The sequence below is a fragment of the Polypterus senegalus genome, chromosome 2, assembly GCF_016835505.1.
Source record: "Polypterus senegalus isolate Bchr_013 chromosome 2, ASM1683550v1, whole genome shotgun sequence".
Lineage (NCBI taxonomy): Eukaryota > Metazoa > Chordata > Cladistia > Polypteriformes > Polypteridae > Polypterus > Polypterus senegalus.
In genome coordinates, this window is record NC_053155.1 from 127,851,679 (window position 1) to 127,874,566 (window position 22,888).

At 39.7% G+C, this 22,888-nt stretch overlaps 1 protein-coding gene across 2 annotated transcripts in view; it reads left to right on the forward strand.

The window, feature by feature from the left end:
* The window catches only part of cxadr (CXADR Ig-like cell adhesion molecule), a 121,193-nt gene extending 100,619 nt beyond the window's left edge, over positions 1 to 20,574 (forward strand). Inside the window, exons 8-9 of one of the 2 annotated variants that reach the window (XR_005632593.1) lie at positions 16,305 to 16,902; positions 20,525 to 20,574. Coding sequence is in view for 1 of the 2 variants with exons in the window: in XM_039744559.1 (XP_039600493.1) it covers positions 16,305 to 16,346 (42 nt within the window). In the remaining variant the exon portion in view is untranslated. Of the gene's footprint in view, positions 1 to 16,304; positions 18,734 to 20,524 lie in introns of those variants that run through there. The other variant, XM_039744559.1, reaches the window with a different exon arrangement.
* The last annotated feature ends 2,314 nt before the right edge of the window (positions 20,575 to 22,888 follow it).

Sequence of the window (22,888 nt, forward strand, 5' to 3'; positions counted from 1 at the left end):
TTAGTCGACAGAAATGTCTTTGGTAGGAATGTAAGTTAAATGTAGGCATCATTGCATACATTTTTCTTCACCATAGAAATGTAAAGAGTAAATTCGCCTTACATTCCAACCAAAGATATTTGTGTCGACTAAATAAAATTTGAAAAGATATATTTTTTCACATGTGATTGCACAATTCAGATCGAGTTGACGCACACTACAGTACATCGAGTCCGTGTGTTATTGTGGTTTCGCCTGCGTGCCTCAATAAGTCACCCTCCCCTTGCTCTTACTTTTTTACCATTCATCTAATGATTAAACTGAGTATGGCTTTACCAAAACAATTAATTGATTGTGAATAAAGTATCCATTATTCATAAAGCTTCAATTGGTGATCTGTCTTTCTGCGTTAACCGCATATTTTTTCATACGTCTCAAACCAAGGGGTGCGAGGGTAAAATGAATCGGGAAGCGCTGATATATATGTATGTGTGTGTATATATATGTATGTATATATATATTGAAATAGTTTTACTGTGAAATAATGTAAAGAGTATGCGACACGTGTTTTGCCTTAATTTTGGGGTCATCAGGCATACATACTCAGACGTCGGTGCTAGAGGAGAAGCCTCTTCCATTGCGCCACGGCGTGTGGTTTGTCTATTTGAGAGTATGTAGATCGGGGTATATATATATAGGGTTAGGCGTTAGGGTTAGGAGAAGCGGAGAAGTAGTGTGTTAAAGAAGTTATGAAAAAGAAAAGGGAACATTTTAAAAATAACGTAACATGATTTTCAATATACAGTAATTGTTTTGTGAGTGTTATGAGTTTTGCTGTCATCAAGGATTTGATTATCATTATTTCTTTCAATCGGGTTTGTATTTCTAGGATGTGTTGTGTTCAAGTTACATTCCGTGTTTGTCAATCGTTGTAAAGATAACAGGTTTCATTCATCGATTTGTTTGTTACTGCATCAATAAACAGCTCGTCTTCCTTTTTATCTGAGACGTGACACACTGCATGCACGGGTTTTTTTTACACTGTCTTCCTTTAGCGGGACATTGACTTTTTCCACCGTGTGCTTTGTTTCCGCAGTAGCTGCACTTATGAATACGCTTGTATGTATCAGACGCTTCATATTTTTTTGCTGCCTTCTCAATTGTGTAATTCGGTTTTTGTTCAGCACTCTTTGGAACTGTTGCTTTTTGTCTGTGCACTGCGTCATTTCACGTGAGCCGCTCGGTGTACATGCATCGAAGGTTCCCAGCTGTGCTGGTGCCATCTCGTGCGATGTCCACGGCTGTATTTAATGTTAGCTAAGACCCGGCACTTAAAAGTTTCTCTCGCAGTTTTGCTGAGTTTGTGCCAAACACCACCCTGACCGTCTCATCTTCGTCTGCATAAGCACAGTCCTTCACCCGTGAATATTTAGCGGCAGTGTTTCTATTGGATTGCCGCTGACGGATGGCCTTATATGGGCAGGCACTAAATTACGTGGACGGCCATCGAGCAGAAGTCTATTATAGTATATGGACGAAAAAATAGGTTCCAGTTATGACCATTATGCGTAGAATTTCAAAATGAAACCTGCCCAACTTTTGTAAGTAAGCTGTAAGGAATGAGCCTGCCAAATTTCAGCCTTCTACCTACATGGGAAGTTGGAGATTTAGTGATGAGTCAGTGAGTCAGTCAGTGAGTCAGTGAGGGCTTTGCCTTTTATTAGTATAGATCAGGGCTACTCAAATATAAATTTGAAAGGTCCACTTACTAAATTTCCATTCAGTCTGAGGTCCGGAAAAGTGACGGTCAAATTCCAAATAGAGAACTCCAAAAAAAGGCAATCCCCAAACTTTAGAACTATACACAAAAAATGACATGGTAGTCCTTTTAGTGTGAAAGGTGACACCTTCTTTGTGCCACCAGTTGTTTGAACTTGGACATAAAAGGTGTGAGGGCAAGGTGGAGGCACTGATGTAAATGTTCATTGGTGAGGGTGTGGCGGTATGTGTTTTTCACCATGTTCATAGTGGAAAAGGCACATTCACAGCAGTACGTTGAGGGAAACACTGTAAGAATTTGAAGGGCCATCTTCTGCAGGAGAGGAACACCTGCCGCAGTAACCATCTTTGTCCAGAAGGTGACAAGGTCACAGTGAGATTCCTGCAGTGCTAGGTTTTCTTGTAGCTCAATTAACTCTGTTTGCAGAGAAGCAGCACTGGCCCATTGGAAGACTTTTGTGGCTTCATTTGAGAATTCTGCAATATTTTTGACAAGAAATGGATTTTCGATGCACAGCAAGACTTGTTTTCCCAAAGGGAAATCTTCAAAGCGAGTTTGGAAATTTTTAATCAGCTTGTCCAGGAATTCAGCATAATTGTGATGGTGATGTTTTCCTGCAGTCTGATCCAAAAGTCTTGGGAAGTGAAGCAGGTCCTGCTGTAAGTCACATTTGAACACCTCCAGCTTCCTCTGGAAAGCACGGACAGCTAACATGAGGTCACACACTGTGCTGTTTTTGCCTTGGAGCTTCATATTAAGGTCATTAAGATGGGAAGTAATGTCCGTTAGAAAAGCAACAATTTCCATTTTCTCGTCATTCTTCATGAAATCCACAAACGGTTTGGCTTTTGCACTCTTCTGATCCAACAGAAATGTCTCCAGCTCTTTCCGCAGTGCCCAAAAACGCTTCAGTACCTTGCCTTTACTAAGCCACCTGACATTGTTGTGAAGGAGCAAATCATCAAATGTTGCATTCACCTCTATTAGAAATAAGCGCAATAAACGATGTTGCAAAGCAGAGGATGCTCTCAGATAATTGACTAGTTTCATGACTGTTTTAATGACTTCTGAGTACCTTTCTCCAAGGCTGGCACACAAAACCATCTGGTGAATTATGCAGTGGTATGCCATGAGGTCAGGGTGGTGAGTTCTCAAGCGTGACACTAATCCCTCTCTTTCCCAATCATACATGGTGCGCCATCAGTAGCAATGGAAACAACATGCTTCAGGTCTATCGCTCTGTCTCTAAGCATCTGTGTCACTGCTTCATAGATATCATCCCCCCTTGTGTGTCCATGGAGGTTTGTGAGACCCAAAACATCTTCATGAAATTCTCCCTTTTCTTCATCAAAAAATCTGACAAAGACCATGAGTTGTGCATTGTCCGTGATGTCTGTGGATTCATCCACAGCCAATGAAATGAATTTGGCTTTTTTTATAGCAGAACTAAGTTGTTCAAGCAAATCATCAGCGAGTATTTCAGTTCGTCTTGCAGCAGTGGAATCAGAACAGGGTATTTGGTTTATTTTCTGGATTATTTCATCCTTTTGAGTCCCTTCAAACAGAGCAGTCACCACTTCACTCATACACTCTTTGACTACTTCAGCATCAGAGAAGGGTTTCTTGTTTTTTCCCAGGACCCATGCTACTCTTAGTGAGGCTTCTGTTGCCCGCTCCTGTTGTGTGGCTGATCTAACTATTACACTGCTTGTAGCTTCATATGATGATTTCAGCTGGTTTATTTTTATGGTCCTTACCTCTGAGTTCTGAGGGTAATTTTGTTCGAAATGTGCATGCTTGGTTTCATAATGGCGTTTCACATTACCACTTTTGATTATTGCTACCGTCGTTGCAGATTAAACACATTGGTTTTCTGCTTCCCACGGGGAGCACGAACGCATATTTTTCTGTCCACTCACTCTTAAATTCACGGTTTTCAAAATCAACTTTTCTTTTCTTATCAATGTACTGTCTTGAGCCAGCCATCTTCACTTTCAGTCAGCGAAAAAAAATTCAGTTATCGAAATTTGCACTGCCCGCGAGTGATGAGACTGCCTGTTCACCGGCCTGATCCAGAGCACGTGACCGGTACATAAATCTGGCTGCCGTGAATGAGCGGCGAGCGAGTAGGAGGGATTACTGTATATGTTTTGTGGTCAGCAACAGATTTGTACCTCTCAGTTCTTTCCTTGTCTATCAGTTATTTCAATGCATTGTATTAACACAGGTACTTCATGATGCGTGTGTACAGGTTTAAATTGAAGCACGTTAGCTGGAGAGCTGGTGGTTCTTTTCTCATTCGCACCTCACTATTAACTGACAACTGGTTAAGAAAACACACACATATATATATTTACAGACACACACTGTATATCTCTTCAAACTAAAAACAGATTCTACAACTCAAAGGAAGACATTTTTAGTGTTGCATTACGTAGAACTTTTCAGAGAAGTCTGGCGTTGTTGGAACACACTGTGCTGTAAAACTAGCACAGGATCCTCTTTGTGTTAAGGGCACAGGAACCTACTTGGCCTATGTATTCTTAAAATTAATTACATAAAAAAAGTTTTGAGGCTACAGAAGACTTTACTTATATAAAGATACAATTGATATATTGGGATTCAATAATTGTTTTATAAAACTTTTAAACGGCAGCCTTCTTGTAATATGTGCTCGTTTATTGAACACAAGGATTTAAGTGCCATCTTTAGATTTAGATTTATTTCTGTACGCCTTTTTCAACATTGTAGATTTTGTATGTTCTTTTTCTTCATTTATAAATATGATCTTTGGTGCTCTACAGTAGTAAAAGCATATGAAAATATGTCTAATTGTATGTCCTAGATAGATTAAGAAGGAGCAAACACCAGCCACACTGAATCAGCATGAACCTCACTGTGAGCTCCACAAACCCCACACGTAGGTGTTGATGGCAGACAGCAAGCCTGCAGGGCTTTTTCAAATATTGTTTCTAATCCAGTTCTTTGAAATATGTTCAACAGCACATACTTCTTTAATCAAAGCTTTCTGCAACTGTGGGAGATCTTGTTTTATGTTTTATTTTTTTTAACTGAATCCACATTCGAATTTACAACTTTTGTCTCTTTAAATGTGATCCTGGCACATGGCATAAGAGCAAAGGAAATTTTTAGTTTTTTTTTGTGAAGAAGGTAAACTGTTGTTATAATCAGACCCGTGTTAATGCTCACAAGTGATGCCTAAAATTAAAGCCATGTAAGTACAAGCAAGAACTGAAAATAATGCAGATGCTTTCCTCTTGTTGCTGTTTGTAAAACAATTAAAATTACCTGTGCAAATCTACACTGATCAGCCCTAACATTAACACCACCTGCCTAATACTGTGTGTGTCCCCCTAATGCCACGAAAACAGCTCTGATCCATCAAGGCACAGACTCCACAAGACCTCTGAAGGTTTCCTGCAGTATCAGGTACCAAGACATTAGCAGCTGATCCTTTAAGTACTTAAAGTTATGAGGTGGGGCCTCCACGGATCGGATTTGTTTTTCCAGCACATCCCACGAATTGAAATCTGTGGAATTTGTTCACCAAGTCAACATCTTGAACTAATTTTCATGTTCTGCAAACCATTCCTGAAAAATGTTTGCAGTGTGGCATGGCACATTATCCTACTGAAAGAGTCGATTGCCATCATAGAATACCATTGCTATGAAGGGGTGTACATGTTCTGCAGTGATCTTTAGGTTGGGTGGTATGTAATAATAATAATAATAATAATAGGTTACATTTATTGAGTGCCTTTCACAAACCCAAGGTCACTTTTGATGTATGTGTCAAAGTAACACCAACATGAATGTCAGGACCAATAGTTTCCCAGCAGAACACTGCCCAGGGTATAACACTGCCTCCACTGGCTTATCTATCCCATTGTGCAACCTGCTTCTGTCTCTTCCCCAGGTAAATGACGCACACGCACCCGGCCGTATATATGACCTAAAAGAAGACATGACTTATCAGACCAGGCCACTTTCTTCCATTGTTCCGCAATCCATTTCTGATACTCACATGCACACTTGTAGGTGCATTTGGTGGTGGTCATGGGTTTGCATGGGCACTCTGACCAGTAGTCTTCAGCAACGTAGCCCCATACACAGCAAGCTGCAATGCACTGTGTGTTCTGACACCTTTCTCTCATGGCCAGCATTACTATTATCAGAAATTTATGCCACAGTAGCTATTTTGTGGCTGGTCGATGTATAATTAAAATCCTTGCATTTAGTTAGGGGACATGAAACAAGATGCTAATGGACAGAGGGCAGCATGGGCACTCTGACTGGTCTGAGGCAGTGCTTCTCAAGTACAGTCTTGGGGACCCAGCTTTCATCTCAACCAACTTTTGCTTTAAATTGAACTCCTACTTTAATTAAACAAGGTGGTCTTTCCGTTTGTGTCTTTAGGTGTTAATCCAGAGATACAATTGGGCTCGCTAAATTTACAAGCATTGCAATGTACAGTATGTTGCAAGCATTTACAGCTAGGTCCATTAAGTATTTGGATAGTGACAATTTTCAAAAATTTGGCTTTCTATGATGCCACAATAGATTTGAAATGAAGAAATCATTACGTGATTGAAGTGTACACTTTCAGCTTTAATTCAAAGAGTTTAAAAGAAATATTGTATGAGCCGTTTAGGAATGACAGCCACTTTTATACATGACTCAAACCCCATCCCACCATTTTCAAGGCCTCAAAAGTATTTGGACGTTTGACTGACAAGCTGATCCATATTCTCATTATTTCATTAACTATTAAGCAAGTAAAGGTCTTTATTTGATTCCAAATGTGAAATTTGCATTAGAAAGCTGTCACTGTGAACTCTCAATATTAGATCCAAATAGCTGTGCATTCAAGTAAATTCAGTCCATCATTAGGCTGACAAAACATAACAAACCCATCAGAGAGATCACAAAAACACCATCTGGTACATTCTTAAAGAGAAGGAATACACTGGTGAGCTCAGAAACACCACAAGACCTGGACATCCATGGAAGACAACTGTGCTAGATGATTACAGAATTCTTTCCTTAGTGATGAAAAAACAATTCATGACATTTAGCCAAACCAATAACACTCCATAAGGTACACCTATCATTGCTAAAGTCTACAATCAAGAGAAGATTGCACGAAAGTAAAGCAAACCACTGGTAGACCTCAAGCACAGGACAGATTAGACTTTTCCAGAAAGTATTAAAAAAGCAATCTAGTTTGGGAACAATTTTCTTTGGACAAATGAAATTAAGATCAATATATACCAGAAGGCGGCACGGTGGCACAGTGGGTAGCGCTGCTGCCTCAAAGATAGGAGACCCAGGTTCGCTTCCCGGGTCCTCTCTGTGTGGAGTTTGTATGTTCTCCCCGTGTCTGCGTGGGTTTCCTCCCACAGTCCAAACACATGCAGGTTAGGTGCATTGGTGTTTCCTGCGTTGGCTGGGATTGGCTCCAGCAGACCCCCGTGACCCTGTAGTTAGGATATAGCGGGTTGGATGATGGATGGATGGATATATACCAGAATGAAGGGTGAAGAAGAGGACGGAGAAAAGAAGAAATGGCTCATAATCTGTAGCATACCACATCTTCAGTGAAACACGGAAGTCGGTCACTAGTGTTTATTGATGATATGACTACTGACAGAAGTAGCAGGATGAATTTAGAAGTGTAGAGAGAATCTGCTCAGATTCAGCCAAATGCTGCAAACCTGATAGGACGACGCTTCACAGTACATATGGACAATGAGCTAAAACATACTGCAAAAGCAAATCACGTACTTTCAATACAAAGTAGTTTTATATTCTTCAATGGCCAAGTCAATCAACTGACCTCAACTGAATTGCAAATGCATTTCACTTGCTGAAGACAAAACTGATGACAGAAAGTCCAACAAAGCAGCCTCTGAAGAGAGCTTCAGTAAACACCTGGCAACACATCAGTAGAGTGGAAACCCAGCACTTGGAGATGACCTTAGGTTCCAGACTTCAATATTGAAAATGTTTATTATATTTATGATGTTAGTTTGTCCAGATACTTTTGTGCCCCTGCAAATGGGTGGGGATAGGGCATGCATTAAAATGGCTGTCTTTTCTAAATGACTCATACAATGTATTTGTTAATTCCCTGGAGTCAAAACTGCAAGTCTATACTTTAAATCACATCTTGATTGCTTCATTTTAAATCCATTGCGTTGTTGCACAGAGCCAAAATTTATGAAAATTGTATCCTGTCCAAATACTTATGGACTGTACTATACATATACTGTGTGTTACTTCGGGCAGATTTAATGTTTTTTAATTATATTTTTTATAGTTTTTGTCAGTCACTGTGACAATGTGGGTCTGCTCCTTGATCCCTTTTCCATAATAGGAACATCTTGAACCCGACACCGTCAATACTGTAACTGAGATGAGGTTGGCAGATGAGGACAAAACACACCAAGCAAGGGGATGGTGAAAAGTGCAACTGCTTTTATTAAAATAAATCCACGAAACAAGTGCAGTACTCCAAACTGTCAGTAAATAATAAAAAATAATAAAAAAGTGCTCATGAGATTAAAAAGCAATACATAGTGAAATCTGTTAAAAACAAGAATAAAACAATGCATTGCAGGAAAATCTGCAAGCCCGGGTGCCTTCCTTTAAAACTGACGCTTCTCTGGCTTATCCTATCCACACCTCACAGTCCGGAGAGACGTCGACCAGCAGGTGGAGACACCCATCTCCTCCACCCCGTGTCCCCGCTGCCAATCCCACAGTGTCTGCGGACAACCACCGAGCCCTACTTGGCCCAAACTGCTGCCAATTCAGGCTCCACCAGTGCAGGCACTGTAGACTTCCAATGATGCCAATGGCTCCACCCTGCGAAAGTACACCTGAGCGTGATGGTCACTCTTGCTCCCAAAACGCTCAACAGGAGTGACCCACAGCCCCCTCCTGAGCAATGGCCACTCGCTCCTCCTTGGGGATCTACTCTCATCCACCCGTTTCCACTCTGTTTACCAGCTTGTTTTCTCTCTCTTTCTCCTGTGTGCTTCTTCTACCATCTTTTAACCTCTGCTCTTTTCTTGATTCTTCTTCTCTTTCTCTTTTTGATCCTGTTTATAGGCTGGGTAGCTGTTGCTGGTGTATTCGCTTGATTGCTGCCCCAGGCTGATAATTAGGCAGTCAGACTGCCTGGACATACCGGCAAGGCAATGCATGGATGGCTGACTGCTTCGTACCAACCCAGAGATGCGGCGTCTTCCTGGCAAACTACTCTTATCTGCTTCCACTCCCCAGCATGAGCGCATTCATTATTTATTTATTAAAATGGGCAATCTTTTTGAGCCGCAGACCCACTATACCACAGTCACCTTTGGAACATTTCTCAAATCATCCTTAACATTTGCAAAGGAGTAAGTGCATTTCTTGAAACAACAGCACCACAAAAGCACGTAACATGCTGAAAATCTTTAGTTTAAAATAAGTATTTATGCCAATAAACATGCCAGTGCCATCAGAATGACAGGTCCTTGTGACACTGTTTTTTAACAGGATAGTCAAAATTCTAACCATGTTGTCAATATAACAGTGGACTCTATAAGTAATTCTGATGTGAACTATGGCTGAGGGTTTGATAACAAGGCTGCACTTTTTTTGTATATGTATGGCCTTTATCAATTTCAACAGTACAAAGTTACACATGACTGTGTGGGAGATTGAGTGCAAGAGATTGGACAGGATTCACATTTACGCTTTTACTGTTTGTACTGTAATTTGTTGACAGACCATATTGTTCTGATACAGAAAAGAAAAACATAAGACTGTTTTACAGCACAAAACTAAAAAAATACAAAATTGGCAAAGTAAACACAGGTATGGAGAATTGCAGTGCAGTCTTTCTACACCTCCTGACATTCTTGTTTTTTGGGCCACAGATTCTCTTCCATGTCACAGTGGATATCTTCTTTTGCAATGCAGCACGGAAAAATTCTTTTAGAATGTCTAATCCAGCGTCTGCAGGCGTCTGCTGTGATGTCCTCACATGCTGCATTCAGGGCATCCAGCAGGGTCATCTGAGTTTTGTGGCTGCCGATCGTAAACCTCCCACCTACATGCAGAGTAGAACTCATCAGTTAGGTTAAAGAATGGGGAATAGGGTGGGAGGAATTTCATCAGCATTCTGTGGTGGGTTGCGAAGCATTGCCAGATGGTGCTTGAGTGATGGAAACTGACATTATCTCAAATTACCACAAACTTGATGAAATCCTTGTAGAGAATGTCTGAAAAGGTGAGGAGATGCTGTGTGTTGTATGGCCCTATAATGGGAATACGATTTAGCACACCATGCACTGAAATAGCAGTACACATAGTGATGATATGACCATGGTGCAAATAGCCTCCTCTTATTGAAGTTTGAAAAGGGGTCCTGTGCCACCACTGTGAGGTAGTCTTGCAGTCCTATGTGGGAAAAATACAGTAGTGCAAAACAAAAGATTGATTGAGATTTCAAAAAATATGTCACTGTGCAGATACACTGTATATATATATATATATATATATATATATAGAGAGAGAGAGAGAGAGAGAGAGAGAGAGAGAGTAGGGCGCTTTGCCCACTACTCGCTTTGCTCGCCAACCCCCTGCCCAGCGCTATGCCCTAGCGTCTTTGTGGTTCTGCCGCTCATGTATGGGGACGTGGATGTACAATTTAAACAGATTTTAATTTTCATGTGAAGTATTACATTTGCAACCACGAGACGTGTAACTGCCCATGATTGCATTTCGTTTCTTTCTCTCTATTAAATAAAATTACTTTTTAGAATGTTTGGCTCTGAGATTTGGTAATTGTCTTTGCAAAAGCTATTCCAACGGGAAACTGGTAACGTTTTAATACGAACGGCAAATCAAGATCTCCTTTGTTGTCTAATGTTATCTGCGGAAGATATACTACATTACCTTTCTTGAATACATCCTTTTTTCTACAGTAATTCGTGCTTTGGTAGACTGGACGGTGTTAACCATTTTGCCGTGTTACTGATCAACATTTTTGCCGTAAATTCATTTGACTTCCTCGTTTCTCTGTGCTAGGATTGCCCGTGTACTCATTTTTTCTGTTGATAACCCTTCGTGATGAAATTCCTGAATAAGATTTGGACATAATACTCGAGGAAAACGTTCAAATTTATAAGAGTTAAGAGCTCAGGAAATGTGTCTGACAAAAGCATTCACAAGACTGAGAGGTGAGAGTACCGTGCTCTTGTTTGAAAATGGTTGATAGGAGGGTGTGACTTTTAAAAATATCATGACAATATTCTCATCTCGCGGGACTTGAAAAAATCTTTTCCAAAAAGTCTCATCTCGTCTCCTAAAAAGTCTCTACATTTTTTTCTATAATAGAGATATGTACACACACACACACAGTATATATCTATGCATGTGTGCATTTGTGTGTTACAGTATATGAAGCATATTAACACCATACTGTAAAATGCAAGTGGAATACTGTAATATGAAGCATTACAGTAAGTATACATTATTACAGTACACTGCACGTTGTTAAATTTAATACCTGTTGTCTCTATGAAACATTTGAATGATTGAGGATACGGCTGTTCTTCCAACATTTGACTGCACCCTTCAACCAGCCTTGCCCATTGTAAGGGCATGACTGACAACATGGCTCACAATTGTGGCCCTTATTTCTTAGGAAATGTGTCTGTGTCTTTGATGTCATCTACCTCTTCCTCTGTTTAGCTTCTGGACCCTTCCACCATGCAGCCTTACTCTTCTTCTTCTTCTTCTTCTTCCTGGCTGATGACCATGTTCATTTCGATGTTCTTCCATTGTCAGAAATTGAAACTCTTGTCAGTATATGCTTGTCAAGTGAAAGTTTATGAGATGCACCTCTGAGCTGTTTAGAAGACTGGCTGATCATCGGTTGCTTTAACACTCCTCTTCATTGGTGAAATTCCAGATTTACCTGTGTGTAATACACCAATTCAGAGCATATTTACTGAACAACTCTAGTAGAAAAGTACAGATATACTGTATGCTTGGCTGATTATGAGAATTGCATTACATTTTGGATGTAATGACTTATGCAATGGACTAATGTCTCAGTGTTTTTGGGAGTAAGGCTATTCAACAGAGAGCCAGTATAATCCATTTTAATCAACAGTGACATAAGCAGTTGTTAATGTAGGAAGCAGCAGACACTTGTACATAATAACTGGCATGAATGTGCCAAAGCATTTGCAATTTGTTCAAAACAATGAGACATTGTTTTATGATGTGCACAAGTGACTATATGATGTGGTGGTTGGACATGCAGTTTTGAGAATTTCAGTTATGATCTGAGAAATGTACCAAAGTGACTGAGAAAAACTAAGAGTTTCGACCACAATTAGGATTTTCGTTCTTCTTTTCCAAGAGTTTTGATTATTTAATCCAGTATTTACTAATGAGCACATTAGTGTGTCTGACACTGAAGTAGTTACAGCTTTTCAGCATTCAGTGTTGTTTGCCAGTGTGTCTGTTGTGCTTGTTGTTAATTGTTATTATTAGAATACAATTAAGGGACAAAAGTACAAAGAGAAAATGCAAATTAATAGAAAAACAAGAAAAGAGAGTTAAGTATCTAACGCTGTGCCAACAAATCCATAATTTCATTTAAGTGTAAACATCACACCGCTGTGCTTTTCCAAATTTGGAAGAAGAGAAGGTAGAAAAGACAAGTTAATTAAATCAGATCAGTTAGAAATAAAATGACTATGAAACAATCTAAAACAACGGCCTCCATCCACAGTGGGCTCCGGGGACTGAACTTGAGGACCACTACTCTAAGGCTTTTTATTCCTACACCTTTCTTTGCTCCATCAACTTTAAGGTCTAAAATTTGGCAGAAAAATAAAACATGTTAGATAGCTGATTGTATTAGAGATTTCAAATCTTTCCTCATTTAACATTTTTTTCTTCTTGGAGGCAGCTGTTAATTCCTCATATGGCCACTTGATTATTGATGCACCTCACTTGCATTTATTGCAAGGATTTTCCTAGTAAGTGACATATTTATTTCTTGTCTTGCTGTTCTTTTGGATATAAAAAAAGGTTCTGTGTAATGCCTCAAGAAGACCGCAGATTTCCATGTCATGTCTACGGTTTGTTTGCATGTGCTCACCTTACAGGTCAGTTTGAGTTCACCATCAGTTTCCTCCAGTCGGTTTTAGCACCAGACACTCGAGCAGAGCTGTGAGTAAAGAGCATATAATAACAAGTGTGAGATGTCACATGGGTTCGACAGATGATAAGAAGCATGAGGTTTTCATGGAAAGTTTTGTCCAAATATTTTATAGGTCTTTAGATGCCTTTTTCTAATGAGTTGGCTTCCCTTTATTCAGATGCTGGCTAGAATTCCACTTTACGATTATACTGCCATCAAAAAAAGACTAAAAATGATTTACAGATAGTTAGAATTAACAGAATTAAGTATCTATTTGTTGTCTGGGATGTAAGATCACAGATCCTCAAACCCACTTGCAGTTCTTCTTGACTCAGCATGTATTGGAAAATGGAGGCCAGTTCTGTCCAGCGGTCCTATGCATAGTAATGTGAGTGAGAGTGATGCATTATATCATTTGTTAGAACACCTTTTTCTACAAAGTCATTTTATTAAATTATGGGAATTACATTCAGTTATTTATGTCAATTTTCTTTTTTTTGTACATCAGAGTGTCAACACATGTAAATGTTTACTAACATTAATGTATGGTTCAAGTGATCTTAAGCTGTTTTATCATTGTTCTTCAATCTTGCTTGAAAGATTTTAATAAATTAGTTTATGTCTGCCTTTCTGACTTAACACGTAAAATACCATTAGTCCTGTTTGACATGATTTAACATGAAGAAACATTGAAATTGTGTCAACCTACAGCCCTTGATTAATGTTGCTTTCTTTTCTGGGATATACAGTATCCTTACAATTTCATTTAGCTAAGGAACACAAAGTCTGGCTACTGTAGGATTAAAACAAACACCACCTGGTCTAATGAATTCATATTTCCTGCTGATATACAGATAATAGTGGGCCAAGATACAGTTAAAAACACCACAAGGTCATGGGAAGTTGAAACTGTTAGCTGAGGTTCCAATTTGTGTAGCACACATTGATGACACAATTAAAGAAAACAACTATTTAATGAATGGCATAACTGAACATTGCTGTCAATCCTGTGCCTCCCTCTCACAATGGCAGTGTACACATCGATGAGGGAAACATGTCTTAATTCACTGGCCTCCCCAGTTAGCCACTCCTAATCTTGTCAAGCCTCCATTAAAAGGAATGGAGCATTCCATTATAAAGTAGAGTTAGAGCCGCCTCGTAGAAATAATGTTATTATACTTCTGAACTGCATGTGTGGGCAGAGCTGCCAGTGCATGCCTTTTAATAGTGAAGAACACCTCTGAGGACGGGATATCCAGTTTGTACATCCAATTTCTGTCTCTAATTTGAAGAAATCACGCCATTCTCGAATATGCCAAAGGTGAAGAGCAATCAGAGGAAGAATCTCAGCATATCTAAACAGATCAGCAACACTTTTGGTCATTAAAGAAACTGGAGTTGTCAATGGAAGTGAAGGACAGCAGTTGTCACCAGCAGCAATATTCTCTGCAATTGTGCGTCATGCTGGTTTTATCCAGCAGATCCCACGGGAACTTGTTAAGTTGCTACAATCAAACTCCCCTTCATTCACTGGCTGGCTCATACAAATAAGACTGTTGGAAATGTGGACTATTGTGTGAACGTCAGGAGAGGCTTTGGTGTGTTTACTGTCCATGTGATTATTCACACCGTGGGAGTCGGTTTGTGTTGTGGTTATTTGGGGGTTGTATTTTTGAATTGTATAATATATAATATTAAAAATGAGCTTTTTTCACTGTTTGTGATTTGTCTTGTGATATGGGCCTTCCCTTATATCCGTTGCCTTTCACATTAGGAAGGCGAGAGGTAATAATCGACCTGCTTTCATCAGTCGGGCATGATTTGTTACAGCACACCAGCTCATTTTCAGTGTCCACAGGAAACGCTGAAGGTGAAATAAGTTATTGGTTCAATGCTGTCACAAATATATTGTAGCAAATGAAGGGCTTACACTTTATCAGATGTGTGCACCTAAAAAATGGCCACTCACTACATATTGTCAGACTTTTCCTCGGCTAGAATTACTGGCCAGATGCAATTTGATTCATTGCAGTATAGCTGATATCGTGGAGTTAACTAAAACCCTAAAAATTACCTTGAACAGAGTGCACATTTGGGCCTGACTCTGAACATATGTGTCTCGTTTTACACATACAAAATAATGAAGGATTGTGTAAATTTATGGCAGGGGATAAGCAGCAAGAAAGCATATGTTATAAATGGACTCTCCATTTGTTAAAGCATACAGAAGTCATCGAAAAATGGGGCGCTGGGGTATCAGGTACTGTTAAGCAAGGTTATGTTTAGATGTCCTGTACACATGTGAGCTCACATCGAGAATACTAAGCAGTTATGTTCTCCATATTAGAAAAGAGACATAGCAGAGCTAGAAAGAGGCCGGGCATATATTGCAGGGCATGAGTTCACGTAAAAGATCGAAGGGGCTGAATCTTTTTAACTTAAGCAGAAAAAGTCTAAGAGGAAATGTAATAGAAAAGATTAAGAATTAAAACAAAGGAAATAATGTAGATGTCAGCTAGCTATTACATTTCTTCAACAATGAAATAGAGGCAGAAATGCAAACTGGTTATGAGGAAATTTCTCATAAATGTTACAACATATTTTTTTGATTAAGAAATCTGTAAAATTCATGGAGCAATTGACCAGTGTCGTACAACTTTGGGCACCTGCAAATTTTCCCTCAGCAGTACTCCATATAGGTCATTGGGCCAAATGATCCGTTTTTCTCATAAAATGGATGGAGATTCACGTATTGGTGCGGCAAGGTTGGAGCTGTGGGTAGCGCTGCTGCTTCGCAGTTAGGAGACCCGGGTTCGCTTCCCAGGTCCTGCCAGCGTCGAGTTTGTATGTTCTACCTGTGTCTGCCTGGGTTTCCTCCCGCAGTCCAAAGACATGCAGGTTAGGTGCATTGACGATTCTAAATTGTCCTGTGTGTGTGTGTGTGTGTGTGTGCCGTGTGGTGGGCTGGCACCCTGCCTGGGGTTTATTTCCTGCCTTGTGCCCTGTGTTGGCTGGGATTGGCTCCGGCAGACCCCCATGACCCTTTAGTTAGGATATAGCGGGTTGGATAATGGATGGATGGATGGATTCACGTATTTCCTGTTGTTTCAGCCACATCTCTAGATACTGCACGTTTTTGGTTGTGTCGAGATCACCTATATTTAATTTTGAGATCACTACATTCATGATAATGCTGGCTTGTCATTGGAAACCTTCACACGCAAAACACAACTGATGTATATTTTAATTTCCAGAAAAGACATTTTGCTGAATGATTTAAAAAACAATTTGTGTTTTTGTTTTCTTCTTTTTCAGTATACTCCTTTACCTGCCAATGGAAGCCTGACAGTTGTCTGATATCTGCACCAAACCAGGCCATCATGAAAAAAGAAGAACAATGGACGTTTAGAAGTGTGTCTTGTAGAAATGTATCTTTTTATGAAAAATGTGAGAATTTTTTTCTATCTACTAAACAATTAATGGTCCTCCAGATTTGCACATATTGTACTGGGAGTTGAATTTTTCTTCTGATTTAATGTTTTTTTGTTTTCTTTTTTAATGTGACAGCTTTTATGTAGACTCATTACAGCACTGTAAAGTTGTTTGTTGAAGGATTAAAAATTGGCAGCTACTGTCCCTTGACAGATGTTGCACTTTCACGTCACATCAGGAAATCAAAAATGGTTTTTGGTGTTAATATAAGTTCATTGACAACATTGTGTAAGAGTTAAAATGGAGGACTTAAGTAACATAATTACACTCTTGTTGCATATACCCATTGTCTTTTCTTTTCTGCACCCATTTTTCAGTTGTCAGGTTGCAGGAGCTTGAGTCTAACCGAGCAGCGCCACATGTAATGCAGGAGCCAAACCTGGAAGCCAATCCATTACAGGATCCACACTCCTTCAGAGAGGTCCGGTTTACAAACGGATGTCACACAGACGGTAGTCTTGCTGAAGCCAGACATATAACATACATACTGTACATGGAGACAACCATTGCAGAATTTTGCTTAAAACTGGATGGGAACAATTAGATGGCTCACTGAGTGTCACATTCCTAATCCAATCCAATGTCTCATGAAGGTGGTGCTCAAAATAGGGGTGATGATTTTGAACTGCAAAGGTCAGAGGTGCTCTTGCTAACCTGGTCTGACAGACAGCAAGCTTCTGTTTGCAATAGTCAAAAAGCCTAAAAAAATTACTAAACATATAAATGTGTGTTGCATATGCAGAGAGCACATTGCACATTACAAAAATAAACATAACCTGATGCTTTTCTGTAACATCAGATTAATGGCCGAATGGTAAATGTGAACAATACTCGCTGGTGATGTGAACTGCAATATATGAACTTCAAAATAAGCATTTGAAGTAAACGGTGTGTCACGCTCTGCAAAAGGACTGTCGTTAAGAGATCTGATAACGAAGCACCGCAGGAGATGCAGATTTCAGTGCTCAAAACAACCGAATCAACAAATCTGCCTAACGACACCAGTAAAGCACAGACAAGACTGCACAGCACCCACCTTCTGACTGCACATCCAAACGATTAACTAAAGAAATAAAACATCACTATCTAATTAGAAAATCAAACATACCATGACAAAATATGAACAGCGTTTTAATAGGTTGTATACCCATAGAAACTCAATTTGCTGTTGTTACGTCACATAGTGTGATAGCAGACAAATGTGTGGAGCCCAGTAGCTGCAGTGGTCTATGTGTGTGTCTATCTGTCTGCACTGTCGCCACACTCATTATAGCATATAAATTAGTTGTTAAGTTTCAGTTACCTTATGCTACTGAGCTCCTCAATGAATAGCAGCAATTTTAGCCTTTCACCTTCTCTGTGACAAGTTTCTTTTGATTAGAATCTTTTGCTCTCTCCTTGAAACCCCAACAGCAGTTTAAAACTCACAGACTGGAGAAATTGGTGGGTGGTGTTTTAGGAAGAACTCCTGTGTGTGCGGCCTTTGAAGCGTTAAGATTTCACTGCTATTCACTACACACTTTTTGCTCCTCCATGCGTGTATTCTTATTCAGAGAGTCACGTCTGGCTCAGCAAGACTACAGACAGTGACAGGGCTGGGAATGAAAGATACAGAGTTGAACGGCCTTTTAGTACACAAACAGCAAACTGTTGTGTCATTTGACATTTATTATTGGTTTAGTTGTATGTTTTTAAAGCCGTGTTTGTATTTGAAGATCCTGAGGGATGTATAGGGCTCCACTTAATGTAGTCAAGAGCTACACTTTTGAAATAAATTACTGCTCTTTATATTGCATAACCAAAGTGTGAAACATTTAACTGGAATTCACACTCACGTATGAGAAGTCCATGCACATATTAAATGCAAGTCTGACCTCGAGCATTTGAGCACCACCCTGTCTGGCAGCGAGGCATCATTCACCTCTTTAAAATATTTTAGAGTGCAATACGGATGCAGCAACCATGGGTCACCCATTCACATTGGGCTTTCATATACATTACCCACAGTTTGTATTTATCGGTATGTCGTCTTCAAAAAATTAAAAAATCATCATATGATCAGTGATCTACATTCAGAATTCATTGTTGATGAACTGACAAAAAATGTGCACAGCACATGGTGAGGTTGAATCTTCCGTGTCTAACTCTGGCTGTTGGGCAGGGCGTCTCCTGGCCTCATTAATAATAACAATAATTCTTTGTATTTATACAGCGCTTTTCTCACTACTCAAAGTGCTCAGCAATTGCAGGTTAAGGGCCTTGCTCAAGGGCCCAACAGAGCAGAGTCCCTTTTGACATTTACGGAATTCGAACCGGCAACCTTCTGATTGCCAGTGCAGATCCCTAGCCTCAGAGCCACCACTCCGCCTAATTACTCCTGTTCATGTTCCAGGTAGTTTGCACGTGGACCAAGAGCCTGGAGAGCATTTTGACTTGTCCAACTTGTAGATTTCACTTGAAATAGACGGCTCAAAATGTCTTTGTAGGGTTCAGACTCAACCCACGGGGCTACACTACCTTCTTTAAATGGATTACCTGCACATGTTCAACAATGAATTTTATATCATTCACCGTAAAACCATTTTGAAATGTGAAAGGTTTGCACAAGAATGGCTCTTGGATTCTACGTGTTACAGACACTTATCCACATTGTAAGCCATCTTCAAAAGCAGACACCTTTCACATAAAGGTAGTTAATTTAGTCGATAAATACAAACCATTACATTAAAAACACCATAGGATGATACAAGTTTAAAAAGTGTGCGTCCCACTTGTGTTTGCTCTGTGTCCGTTCTTGGCTGGGTTTGGCTACACCAGAAATGAGGAACAGGCTCCATGATGGATTTGTCAGCCCCCTCTCATCTGGTTACGATCCAAACGTTCTCAGTCACTCAGCTGGGAGTCAAATTTAACAACCTGATTTGAGGATCCAGGGACAAAAAATAAATAAAGGATGTGATGATGAAGAAAAGGCAGTTATTAAAATTCATGCAGCAGTAGTCCAGATTGGGTCATTCTGCTTGAAATTTACAAAACACAATCTGCGTTTCCACCTTTCCAGGGTTGCTACCATACACCCTAAAATCTTGGAGTGTCATGCCACCTTCATGCCAATATTATGGAATGTTGGAAATGCTTTACATATTATAAGTCTGCCACTTTGTTGTAAAGTGGGATGTTCAGCACATTCTGTCTAATGTGAATATTTAAGTGTGCGTAGCAATAACATTTTTATTTTTTTATTATTTTTTTCTTTTTCTGTTGGGGTGAATGCATTAGCTTCTGTAGTAATAACTCTTCTCTCAGTGGAAGACTACTGTTGTGAATTCTTAGTTTAGATTTATTATTATTATTTGATTCTGTTTTCATTAGCTTTGCTGTACATTTTGAACTAAATTGATGTATTTGTTTACATATGTGACACAGTAACTGATAAATGACACCATTAAAAATCTCCTTTTAACACTCGTCTGCTTTTTTACATTGCCCCTCTCTTATCTTTCCTTTTATTTCACTTTTTAACCACGATGTCTGGTTGGTTTTTGACTGTAAATTCAGAATAGAAAATTGCCAAATGAAGCTGACTGTGTTATTAGCTTCAAAGGGCAAAAAAGAACTCATTGTTTTTGATACTCAAACTAAATGGGAATTAAACAAAAAAAAATGTAATGGAAGGGATTAGTTCTGCATCATATCTCCTGGAACCAGAACATATGAGTGAAGCACTTGGCAAGGTACCCAGAGATCAATTGGAATCACCAATCAGGAAACACAGAAATGGCAAAACGTGCTCGAGCTCACAAGCGTTAGTGTTACAATATGGCAAACTCCTAGGCACTAGGTGTGTGACTAGCATCACTGAGAATATGAAAATGGAGGATTTAAGTAACATAATTAAACCCTTGTTGCATATACCCATTGTCTTTTCTTTTTCGGCACCCACTTTTTCAGTTGTCAGGTTGCAGGAGGAGCTTGAGTCTAACCGAGCAGCCTCACATGCAATGGAAGCCAATCCATTACAGGATCCACACTCCTTCAAACAGGTCCGGTTTACAAACGGATGTCACACAGACGGTAGTCTTGCTGAAGCCAGACATATAACATACATACTGTACATGAAGACAACCATGAGAGAATTTTGCTTAAAACTGGATGGGAACAATTAGATGGCTCACTGAGTGTCACATTCCTAATCCAATCCAATGTCTCATGAAGGTGGTGCTCAAAATAGGGGTGATGATTTTGAACTGCAAAGGTCAGAGGTGCTCTTGCTAACCTGGTCTGACAGATAGCAAGCTTCTGTTTGCAATAGTCAAAAAGCCTAAAAAAATTACTAAACACATTGCACATTACAAAAATAAACATAACCTGATGCTTTTCTGTAACATCAGATTAATGGCCGAATGGTAAATGTGAACAATACTTTGTCACTGGTGATGTGAACTGCAATATATGAACTTCAAAATAAGCATTTGAAGTAAACGGTGTGTCACGCTCTGTAAAAGGGCTCTCGTTAAGAGATCTGATAACGAAGCACCGCAGGAGATGCAGATTTCAGTGCTCAAAACAACTGAATCAACAAATCTGCCTAACGACACCAGTAAAGCACAGACAAGACTGCACAGCACCCACCTTCTGACTGCACATCCAAACGATTAACTAAAGAGATAAAACATCACTATCTAATTAGAAAATCAAACATACCACGACAAAATATGAACAGCGTTTTAATAGGTTGTATACCCATAGAAACTCAATTTGCTATTGTTACGTCACATAGTGTGATAGCAGACGAATGTGTGGAGCCCAGTAGCTGCAGTGGTCTATGTGTGTGTCTATCTGTCTGCACTGTCGCCACACTCATTATAGCATATAAATTAGTTGTTAAGCTTCAGTTACCTTATGCTACTGAGCTCCTCAATGAATAACAGCAATTTTAGCCTTTCACCCTTTCTGTGACAAGTTTCTTTTGATTAGAATCTTTTGCTCTCTCCTTGAAACCCCAACAGCAGTTTAAAACTCACAGACTGGAGAAATTGGTGGTTGGTGTTTTAGGAAGAACTCCTGTGTGTTGGCCTTTGAAGCGTTAAGATTTCACTGCTATTCACTACACACTTTTTGCTCCTCCATGCGTGTATTCTTATTCAGAGAGTCACGTCTGGCTCAGCAAGACTACAGACAGTGACAGGGATGGGAATGAAAGATACAGAGTTGAACGGCCTTTTAGTACACAAACAGCAAACTGCTGTGTCATTTGACATTTATTATTGGTTTAGTTGTATGTTTTTAAAGCCGTGTTTGTATTTGAAAATCATGAGGGATGTATAGGGCTCCACTTAATGCAGTCAAGAGCTACACTTTTGAAATAAATCACTGCTCTTTATATTGCATAACCAAAGTGTGAAGCGTTTAACTGGAATTCACACTCACGTATGAGAAGTCCATGCACATATTAAATGCAAGTCTGACCTCGAGCATTTGAGCACCACCGTGTCTTGCAGCGAGGCATCATTCACCTCTTTAAAATATTTTAGAGTGCAATATAGATACAGCGACCATAGGTCACCCATTCACATTGGGCTTTCATATACATTACCCACAGTTCATATGTCCTAGGCACTAGGTGTGTGACTAGCATCACTGAGAATATAACAAGCTGAGTTACCTGGTGTTCACTGAATGAGAAATTGGAAAGGTAAAAATCAATTACAAATTATGTACTGCTCAAAAAAGAACGGTCTAACACTAAGTCAGTTAAGCTTCAGGGATATCAGTCTGTCCTTTTTGGAAGTCTAAGCGGTTGTGAATCAACTTCCCCTGCTTTGGTGCAAATAAAAGTGACAATGGGTGTACTGGAGAGGCAACAGCAAGACATCTCCCAAAAGGGGAATGGATTTGCAAGTGGTGGCCACAAAGAATTGCTCTATCCTTATCGTTCTTGACTGATTCTTCTGCAGTCTCTGTGTTTTGCTAGTGTCCTTGTCACTACTGGTAGCATGAGGCAGTACTTGCAGCCAAATCAGGTTGCACAGGTAGTCCAGATCCTCTGGGATTGCACATCGATACGTTCCGTCACAAGAAGCTTAATTGACTTGGTGTTAGACTGTTATGATTAAGTGTTCCCTTCATTTTTTTGAGCACTGTATATTGTCAAACTTTATTACCCTCAAGAGTGTTACATGCTTGTAAAGTTAAGTATGTCCACAGCCTCCACAGACTAATAGATGGTTGGGGGCCCAATTACAAAAACAGAGAGGTAAATGTTTGATTATTGATAATGTGAACTGTAATGTCTGCTAATCGAGCTTGGATTTGTTGAAAGACAAACAGACTAACCAAACAACTACCCAGTGCGTTTTTTATTCTTCTTGAGGCCTTAGGTTAAATAAAGCTTGGAGACTCCTTCG